Source organism: Poecilia formosa, unplaced genomic scaffold, assembly GCF_000485575.1.
Source record: "Poecilia formosa unplaced genomic scaffold, Poecilia_formosa-5.1.2 Scaffold473, whole genome shotgun sequence".
Taxonomy (NCBI): domain Eukaryota; kingdom Metazoa; phylum Chordata; class Actinopteri; order Cyprinodontiformes; family Poeciliidae; genus Poecilia; species Poecilia formosa.
The window spans coordinates 350394-361304 of record NW_006800412.1 but is presented as its reverse complement, the minus strand read 5'-3'; the positions used below and the strand labels follow the sequence as shown (position 1 = coordinate 361304).

Below are 10911 nucleotides of genomic sequence, written 5' to 3'. Positions count from 1 at the left end.
TCGGTTCCTCTAGAACAATTCCTTGGGATCGGTTCCTCGAGAACGGAACAGTTCTTCTAAAGCGGTTCTTCTCGATCAATTCCTCTAGAATGGAGCTTTTCTTTTGGAACAGTTCTTGTCGGCTCAGTGAAATCCAGAACCCTTCCTGAAGGCCAGCAGAGATTGGACTCATTTCTATGAATAATTCTTCTATTTATTTCTATTTATTTTTTTGTTTCCTTATAAATATTCATAAATCTTCTGTTTCCATTTTCCTCCATATTTTCTTTCATTTCTTTTCCTTTTATTACCAATAATTATTTGACCATTTCATGGTTTGTCTGTTAAATGTTTTAAGAGATTATGTTCCACTTGACCCTATAAATAAAGTTTTACTGACAGTGGGCGGGGCTTCAGGTGAGTCCAGGCTCTAATGTGTGTGTGTGTGTGTGTCCTCCAGACTGCGAGTGTAACGGTCACTCCAACCGCTGCAGCTACATTGACTTCATCAATGTGGTGACGTGTGTGAGCTGCAAGCACAACACACGAGGACAGAGCTGCCAGTACTGCCGCCTCGGTTACTATAGAAACGCCTCGCTGCCACTGGACGACGACAACATCTGTGCGGGTCGGTACCACCAAACGCATCGACCCGGTCTGGGTCTCTGACATCATCAGCCGGCCGGCAAAATCACGCAGAGAAAACAAGAGTAGATCCTGATGGGTGGCGCCACCTGCTGGTTGATTTATGTTTAACACCCTACGACAATGAGACTAGTGCTAATGCTGATGAAGCTAATGCTAATGATGTTAATGCTAAAGCTGAGTGTGTCCTCAGAGTGCGACTGCGACCCGGACGGCAGCGCGTCTCCTCACTGCTCTGACTCCGGTTTGTGTCGCTGTAAAGCTGGAGCCACCGGGCGGCGCTGTGACTCCTGTGTGTCTGGGTTCACCTGGCGAGGAGGCGGAGCCGGGTGCACAGGTACACTTGGTGTTAGCTGCCTGGGTGCCTAAGCTATGCTAGCTGATGACTGATGAACTCTAATCTGTCCCTCAGAAAACCTCTGCGACTCGGAACGGCTGCTCTGCCAGAACGGTGGCACCTGCGTCGACTTCCTGCGCTGCACCTGTCCAGGCAACTCCACAGGTAGCTGTACAGCTGTATGACGTCACAGCTAGGTGTTGCGTGTGGGGTCTGACCAGAAAAGGTGTGTTACATTTGGGTGTGCAGGTCAGTTCTGCGAGCAGAGCGTCTGCACGAAGAAGAGCGGCTGTACTACGACCTCAAAGGGCTCCTCCCCATTGGTGACATCACAGCTTCACCTAGTGACCTTCATCCTAATCAGCTACACCATCAGCTGACCATGCCCCGTTATAGACCACACCCACTATGACATCACAGGTGGAATAAAGATAATTGGTCCTGATTAAAAGCTTACGACCTTCATTTTTTCTGCAGTATGACAGGAAGTGACATCACGCCATTATTCTCAGACTGTTGCATCTGTGAGGTGACTTTTTAGTGTTGAATAGCAAAGAAAACATCGAAAAACCAAGACTGAATACATCTCACTTCCAACATGAACACTACATTACCCAGAATGCTCCTGTGTCCCACAGCGGTGAGAAAATGGGGCGGTGCTGCGATGGTGAAGGCGGAGCTTCAGCTGCTCTGAAACACTTCCTGCTGCTGGCGATGCGCCGATGATCCCAGGAATCCATTCCTCTGTGGACGGATGAAAAATGTCACAATCAGTCCAAAAGTTACAGAAGAACAGGAAGCAAGAAGGAAGGAGGAAGGAACCAGACAGGAACCAGACAGGAAGCAAACAGGAAGCAGGAAGGACATCGGCATTTTTAAACCAACAGTTATTAATTTCCATCTTTTTATTAATAAACAGATTCCAGGAATTAATAATCTCCTTCAGATTCTTTCATTACTGATCATTTTAATCTACAAGTTTGGTCAGATTTAACTTTAGACAGTATGTAAACCTCTGATTTTGAACTCATTTTATGCTAAAAAATATAATTTATGCTGAACTTTAAACAATTATGACATGCAAGGGCTCTTTAGGTCAGTGACGTGCGGTCAGGAGAGGCAGGCAGAGCCTCACCTGCTATTTTCACCCTGTGGTTTGTACTATAAAGTATTTATTTTTCAGTTAGCTTAAAAAATTATTTATTATTTTTTCTTCAAAACTGCAGAATTTTCCCATTTTCCCATTCAAATGTTCTGAAGTGCAGCAGCTGAGGCAGCAGGGAGCCTCACCTCACCTGGACTGATCAACCTCTGGCTCACCGCCACTCAATGCTCCTCCTGTCTGTACGCCGCCAATAAAATGGTTAAAAACATTTAACATAGGAACTTTTTTTTAATTAAATGAACTTTGTTACAGTAAACAGCACTAGAGGGAGCTGTGGCCTCCAGTATGTGAGCCAAGAGGTGACAGGTGGTGAAAACCGAAGGGCATACAAGTTTTTGACCACTGTGGTGAAGTCATTGTTAACACTGTTGCCATGTATCCTGGAGTAATTGCATTTTGTTCACAAATGGTTTCATCTGACTGGAATAAACTAGGAACTGAACAAGAAGGAAGATCTCTGGGACTGACTTCACACTCAATCAACAGGAACAACGTTAGCCGCTCAGCGCGACACAACAAAGCAGCAACGCTCAGCTAGTGTAGTATTAAACTACACTAGCTGAGGAATATGCCAAGGGAAGCATAAATTAAAACAGAAAGACAGAAAATGACAGTCAAAATAGTCTTGCATAAAGAAAATAATAGTATGAATTGTGACAAATGTGACATAGAGCCTCATGTTAAACTGAATTAACATAATAAATAATCCAAAACTCCAAGCTGATTGAAGACCATGTTGTTGATTTTGCTTTTTGTTTAGTTGAAGGTTGAATTGTAAATTGATTGAATTCAATTTAAAAAACTGAAAAGTCAGTTTTTTTTCCTGTCTGGTGAAATTTAGCCTTAATAATTAATAAATTGATAAAGAAACTCTTCAAATTCATCTTTTCATTTTGTTGAAATCCAAACAAGACATTTTTCCAATATAACTGAAAACCTGATGATAGTTTTGAGTCAACAAAGTTCCAAAAATGTTGCCAAAATCCTTTAGGATGAGGAAACAACCAGAACAAACGAGTGACCGACTGGACAAACAGTTTACATCAATGTCAGAGTTGAACTTCTGTAGATGCACTTTAACAGGACAGATTTACTGTACGAGTTTAAAAGACAATCTTTTATCTGGTTAGTGAGAAGAAAGTGATTTAGGAGCAGCCAGGTAAATTTCCAGGACATATTAATATGAAAGTGATTCCAATATGGTTCAACCACAGGAGCAGAGGTCACTTCCCTCTGGAACTGGGAACAAATCGATTTATTATTGTTATGAGGAAAAGGGTTAAGACGTATTTTACCAACAGGAGAATGACATGGGAGGACGATAACCGACTGTTGGCTTCTGTCTGAATAACATATCCAGCGGACCCCCATTTGGTGCGCTGGATAATGGATTACTTGACCAACAGACCACAGTTCGTCAAGATGGCGAACTGTAGGCCCACCATTCTGACCAGCAACATAGGGGCTCCACAGGGCACGGTTCTTTCGCCCCTCCTCTTCACCCTCTATACATCTGACTTTAAATACAACTCAGCTACATGCCACATGCAAACATTTTCGGACAATACTGCCATTGTGGGGTGTACAAAGGAGGGTGGAGAGGGGGAGTACAGGAGCCTGGTGAAGGACTTCGGAGCATGGGGCCACAGGACAAACTCCAACTGAACATCTCTAAAACAAAAGAGATGGTCCTTGATTTTCACAGGATGCCCCTCTTGCCTCAGCCTACCATCATTGATGGCATTGAGGTAGAGGTGGTCAGAACATATAAATACTTGTTCTGGACAATAAGTTGAACTGGTTTTCCAATACAATGTGTACAAGAAAGCACAGAGTAGAATGTACTTCTTGAGGAGACTGGCCTCCTTCAATGTGTGCTCTAAGCTCCTGTACATGTTTTATAAGTCCATTGTGTCTACTGTTATATTTTATGCTGTTGTTTGTTGTGGGGGCAGTGCAAGGAAGAGGGACATACAGAGATTGAATTGCCTCATCCGTAGAGCTGGCTCTGTGGTCAGTGTGAGCCTGGAGTCTGTGGAGACAGTGGTGGAACAGAGGACACTGTCTAAACTCAGTTTAGTCCTGGAGAACACAAGCCATCCCCTCCATACTGTCCTCTCCAACCAGAGCAGCTCCCGCAGCAACAGGCTTCTCTCACTGGGATGTTCAACTGAGGACTAAAAACTCCTTTGTCCCACAGGCTATTAGGCTTCACAATGCTGTGATTTCTGGGAGGGAAACAGGAGGGAGATGGGGTAATTAATATTTTAATGTATTTAAGCTCTTTACTAGACCACTTTTTAATGTATGTATATTGTGTACCTTTTATAGATGTTTCTGGTTGTACGATTTTTAATGTTGTGTGGATCTGAATTAATGTGTGAGCAACAGACAACCTTAATTTCCCTAGGGGATTAATAAAGTTTTACCTTACCTACCTACGTCTGTAGAAACGGCACCAAAAACTGTAGCGTTTCCTCCAGAAGAGACAGGAAATTGAAACTTGGAGAGAAATTTCTCATCACTGTTAGACAATTGGTCAACCAGAATAATGTTAGGAGCAAACCAGGAGTCAAAAAATAAAGTTTTCTTCTTATATAAAATGTCCTTATTGTTCCAAATGAAATACCGGCGGAGAGAAGTTGTGCTGTAGACGAGTAACCAGGACGAAAAGGCAGATGAAAGTTAGAGAGTCTGGTTGGGAGTTATATCAAAATTACAAACTAAAATGAAATTCAGACCACCAAACTTAGAAAAGTTTGGTGGTCAAAACACTGACGGATCCATCCATCCATTTTCTTCCTCTTATCCGGGTCGGGTCGGGGGGGCAGCAGCTTCAGAAGGGAGGCCCAGACTTCCCTCCCCAGCTACTTGTTCCAGCTCCTCCAGGAGAACCCCAAGGCGTTCCCAGGCCAGCTGAGAGACGTAGTCCCTCCTTCGTGTCCTGGGTCTTCCCCTCCTCCTGGTGAGACATGAACTCCTCACCAGGGAGGCGTCCAGGAGGCATTCTGACCAGATGCCCGACCCTCAATTGGCTCCTCTCGACATGGAGGAGCAGCAGCTCTACTCTCAGTCCCTCCCGGATGACCGAGCTTCTCTCTCTAAGGGAGAGCCCAGCCACCTTGCGGAGGAAACCCATTTCAGCTGCTTGTATCCGGGACCTCGTTCTTTCGGTCATGACCCAAAGCTCATGACCATAGATGAGGGTGGGAACGTAGATCGACCGTTAAATCGAGAGCTTTGCTTTTTGATTCAGCTCTCTCTTCACCACGACGGACCGGTACAATGCCTGCTTCACGGCAGACGCTGCGCCAATCCGCCTGTCGATCTCCCGCTCCCTTCTTCCCCCATTCGTGAACAAGATCCCCAGATACTTAAACTCCTCCACTTGGGGCAGGACATCCCCCTTTGACCTGGAGAAGGCATTCTACCCTTATCCGGCTCAAGACCATGGCCTCGGATTTGGAGGCACTGAGCCTCATCCAGGCTGCTTCACACTCAGCAGCGAACCGCTTCAGCGAGAGCTGCAGATCACAATCTGATGAAGCCAACAGGACCACATCATCTGCAAAAAGCAGAGATGCAATCCTAAGGCTACCAAAACGGATCCCCTCAACACTTCAGCTGGTCTAGAGATTCTGTCCATGAAAGTAATGAACAGAATCGGTGACAAAGGGCAGCCTTGGTGGAGTCCAACTCTCACCGGAAACGAGCCCGACTTACTGCCGGCAATGCGGACCAGACTCCGACACCGGTCATACAGGGAACTGACAGGATGTATCAAAGGGCGCGGTACCCCATACTCCCGGAGAGCCCCCCACAGGGCCCCTCTAGGGACACGGTCGAACGCCTTCTCCAAGTCCACAAAACACATGTAGACTGGTTGGGCGAACTCCCATGCACCCTCCAGGACCCTGCTGAGGGTGTAGAGCTGGTCCAGTGTTCCACGACCAGGACAAAAACCACACTGCTTTTCCTGAATCTGAGGTTCGACTATCCGCCGGACCCCTGAATAGNCCACGACCAGGACAAAAACCACACTGCTTTTCCTGAATCTGAGGTTCGACTATCCGCCGGACCCCTGAATAGACCTGCCAGGGAGGCTTAAGAGTCTGACCCCTCTGTAATTGGAGTGTTGTAGAAATTTTATGAAGGAATGAGAAACTGTTTCAATAAGTGGAGAAAGATTAATCTTTGTCTTTAAGTTTCTTTATTCGAAGGCAAAAGCGTTTAAAGACCTGTCTCACTGAGCGCAGTCAGGAGAAGAGCCCTGAACACATATCACATCATTATATAGTCACAGCAAGACAAAGACCCACCCAAAGTGATTTTATCTCTACTACCAGATAGACCACAGAAAGATCCTGACCCCCACCTCATGAACTATCCCTCACCTCTTGGAGGAGATGATTTTATGGCAGGAAAGAGAACTGATAAGGATTTCAGGAGGAACTTCTAATTCTTCTTTGTCAGTTAGTCATGGGTTCAGGTCAAACAAGGTACAACACATCAGTCCTTAAGACAATTACCAGATCAAGCATTTTACCCAAGATGTCTTCAGGTCTCTTCTCCTATCACGGCTGCGGAAACATCTAAACATTATCTGCAAACTTATTTAATGGAATAACACATCTTACAGAAATACAAAACACAGCAGATATAATCAGTAAATAAATGGTAAAAAGTATCATCAGTTCCATCAAAAATGAAATAAGACTAAAAACGAAATTTTCTATCACAGGAGCACATCCTCCAGTCCCCCTTTTTGAACAGGGGGACCACCACCCCAGTCTGCCAATCCAGGGGAACTGCCCCCCAATGTCCATGCGATATTGCAGAGTCGCGTGAGTCAACACAACCCTACAGCATTGAGAGCCTTAAGGAACTCTGGGCGGATCTCATCCACCCCCGGGGCCCTGGCACCCAGGGGCCCTGCCACCGAGGAGCTTTTTGACCACCTCAGCGACCTCGTCCCCAGAGATTGGAGAGCCTGACCCAGAGGCCCCAGGCTCAGCTTCCTCAATGGAAGGCATGTTGGTGGGATTGAGGAGGTCTTAGAAGTATTCCGCCCACCGGCCCACAACGTCCCGAGTCACAGTCAGCAGCACACCATCCCCACTATGAACAGTGTTGGTGCTTCACTGCTTCCCCCTCCTGAGATGCTTGATGGTGGACCAGAATCACTTCGAAGCCGTATGGATGTCTTTCTCCATGGCCTCTCCAAACTCCTCCCACGCCCAAGTTTTAGCCTCAGCGACCATCCGAGCCGCATGCCGCTTCGCCCGCCGGTACCCATCAGCTGCTTCTGGAGTCCCACAGGCCAAAGAGGCCTGATAGGACTCTTTCTTCAGCCTGACAGCATCCCTCACCGAATGTGTCCACCAATGGGTTCGAGGGTTGCCGCGGCGACAGGCACCAACAACCTTGCAGCCACAGCTCTGATAAGCTGCCTTGGCAATGGAGGCACGGAACATGGTCCATTCAGACTCAATGTCCCCCATCTCCCCCGGAACGTGTTCGAAGTTCTGCCAGAGATGGGAGTTAAATCTCCGTCTCACAGGGGACTCCACCAGACATTCCCAACAGACCCTCACTACACGTTTGGGCCTGCCAGGTGTGACCGGCTTCCTCCCCCACCACTGGAGCCAACTCACCACCAGGTAGTGGTCAGTGGACAGCTCCGCACCTCTCTTCACCCGAGTGTCCAAGACATACGGCTGCAGATTCGATGAAACGATGACAAAATCGATCATCGAACCCACATGCCCACATGAGCGTTGAAGTCCCCCAGCAGAATAATGGAGTCCCCAGGAGGGGCACTCTCCAGTACCCCCTCTAAGGACTCCAAGAAGGGTGGGTAATCTGAACTGCAGTTCGGCCCGTAAGCACAGACAACAGTCAGAACCCATACCCCCACCCGTAGGCGGAGGGAGGCTACTTTCTCGTTCACCGGGGTAAACCCCAACGTACAGGCGCTGAGATGGGGGTCAACAAGTATGCCCACTCCTGCCCGGCCCCTCTCACCGTGGGCAACTCCAGAGTGGAAGTACGTCCAGCCCCTCTCAAGGAGACTGGTTCCAGAACCAGAGCCATGCGTAGAGGTGAGACCGACTGTTTCTAGCCAGAACCTCTCAGCCTCACACACTCGCTCCGGCTCCTTCCCCACCAGAGAGGTGACATTCCACGTCCCAAGAGCCAGCTTCTGCAGCTGAGAATCAGACCACCAGGGTCCCCTCCCTTGGCTGCCGCCCATAACACAATGCACCCGACCCCTTTGGCTCCTCCGACAGGTGGTGAGCCCATTGGAAGGGGGACCCACGTCTCCTCTTCAGGATGAGCCTGGCTGGGCACCATGAGTAAAAGGCTGGCCACCAGGCGCTCGCCATCGTGCCCCACCTCCAGGCCTGGCTCCAGAGGGGGCCCCGGTGACCGCGTCCAGGCGAGGGAACACTAAATCCAAAGTTGTTCCTCATCATTGGGGTCTTCAGGCTGCGCTTTGTCTGGTTCCTCACCTACGACCTGTCTGCCTTGGGTGACCCTACCAGGGGCATAAAGCCCCAGACAGCATAGCTCCTAGGATCACTGGGACACTCAAACCCCTTCACCACGATAAGGTGGCAGCCCAAGGAGAGGCTGACGGATTCAATTTATTTTAAAAGTATTTTTCAAGATAAAGAAAAACAGTTAAGTTCTCCGTTTTCATATGAATTCATTAGAGTAGCTTTTTAATATAGTGAGTCTTATTCTTCCACACAAAATTAAAAAGCAGTTTGCAAATTTCTTCTTGACTTTTACTGTTGGTGTAACAACTTGCAGCATAAATGAGTCTGGAGGCCTTCAGCCTTCGTAAGCAGAGAAACATCTCTAACTAACCACTGGTTAGTCTTTTTTTAGTCTTTGAATTAGCAAGTCAAAGTTTAGAGAGCTTCTTTGTGATATTTATTCCTAAATAAACGTCATTTTTAACTGGTGTACCTTCAACTGAGGCCATGGAGCCGTCCATAATGGACATTATTTCACATTTATAGGGTTAGGAGAAAGACCGGAGGCTTTGGAGAAAGAGATTCGGCTCTGATCCTTTAAAAATAAAGCAGCATCAGTAGTACAGTGGTGTGATCATACTTACGAGGCCGGATGGAAAGGATTGGAAAGCAAGTGTGGAAACATTCCAGTAACAGCTCTGATTGGGGATCAGAAACTAGCAGCAGCAAGAAATTAGATCCCCCAGTGTCATTTATCCTATCGACTTAAACCTGGGTGACCAGATGCGAGTTCTCAGATGGGCCGCCTTTGACTCAGATTTCATCCCCAACCAATTAGACTCCAGTTTTAAAAACTGGTCACAGAAAGGAATAACTGCACAGTGCAGGATACTGGACAAAAATACACTACCAAGCTTCCAAACAACAAAAATATGATTTAGAAAAAGGGGACTTCTTTAGATATTTGCAATTTAGAGAATTCAAACATTAGAGAGTTCAAACATATTGAAAGACTGTATCTCAGAGTCTAACAAGATAATTTAATTGGTCTCATAAACTTACTACAGGCCTGGCAAAATCACTATTTCCAAACTTTATCATGGATTGTTGAGATCCCTGGAAAGGAAAGTCAACAGATTATGTTAGGGAGGTAGAGATGGATACTGAAATATTTCAAGATCAGTGGGGCAATATGTGTGAATCCGCTGCTTCAACCTCCTCCTCAAACTATTGGCAAGATTTCAGTTGGAAAAATTAGTTACGTTTTTTTTCAAACACCAAAGCAGCAGTTTTATAGAAACCCCGATGCATCTAAATGCTGGAGGGGATGTGGGGACACAGAGGCAAATCACTCCCATATTCTCTGGTCCTGCATAAAGATCAAGACTTATTGGAAGGATGGTTTGGGGAATATTGAGTCAATTTTGGGTTTTAAACTCCAACAACCCACCATGTTATTGCTATTCCTGAGGGTCTGAACATGAGTGACAAATACTTATTAAAAATCTTCAGTGCTACAGCCAAAAAACTGATCACTCGGAAATGGCTTCAACCTGACCCACCAATGCTAAAGGACTGGCTGGAACTGGAGGAAGAAACCCACAAAATGGAAAAGTTAATATTCATGCTGAGACGGCAACCGGACCTTTACAAAAAGAGATGGAGCAAATAGACTGGATTTCTAGAGAACAATAACTGAACCAGGTCTCTTATCCTTTGTTACCCTAAATCAGTGTTTCTCCACTCTGGTCCTCAGCCCCCCTGCTCTGCATGTTTTAGATGTGCCTCTATTCCAGAACAGCTGATTCAAATGATTGCATGACCATCAAGTACTGCAGAAACCTGTTAATCACCCAGAGATACAATCCAGGTGTGTGGCAGAAGGGAAACACCTAAAACATGCAGGACAGGGGGGGTGAGGACCAGGGTTGAGAAACACTGCCCTAAATGCTGCTCAAAAAAAGGAAAGTAAATCTGTTTGCTGTTTCATCCGGTAACTGTTCATCTTTGTCAGAATGTAAGTAATTTCTATTGTCGACAGTTTTGTTCTGTGTTCTGTATGTGATTGATAAATGAAAAACAACCAATAGACATAAAGTTAAAAATAAATAAAGCAGCAGCATCTGCCGGCTGTGTTAGAGTAACCAGCAGCAGTGATCCCTTTAAAGGACCAGATACGGGAGACGGACCGTCTGGTTCCTCTGAGAGGCCGAATCCAGGAGCCGATTCTTAGTTTGATGGAGCTGCTGCTGCTGCTTTGGTACAAGGTTTTAATGACGGCAGTAAAGGATTTCCCAAACCCA

The 10911-nt window shown here is 46.4% G+C and overlaps 1 protein-coding gene across 8 annotated transcripts in view; it reads left to right on the top strand.

Moving 5' to 3' along the window:
- The window catches only part of ntng2a (netrin g2a), a 14052-nt gene extending 12161 nt beyond the window's left edge, over window positions 1–1891 (top strand). For 6 of the 8 annotated variants that reach the window (XM_016664207.1, XM_016664212.1, XM_016664208.1 and 3 more), the window contains 4 exons: window positions 440–607; window positions 818–961; window positions 1037–1126; window positions 1211–1891. In XM_016664207.1, the coding sequence (XP_016519693.1) occupies window positions 440–607; window positions 818–961; window positions 1037–1126; window positions 1211–1341 (533 nt within the window). In that variant the 3' untranslated portion in view covers window positions 1342–1891. Of the gene's footprint in view, window positions 1–439; window positions 608–817; window positions 962–1036; window positions 1127–1187 lie in introns of all 8 variants that reach the window. The other 2 variants (XM_016664206.1, XM_016664209.1) reach the window with 2 other exon arrangements.
- Window positions 1892–10911: the final 9020 nt, after the last annotated feature.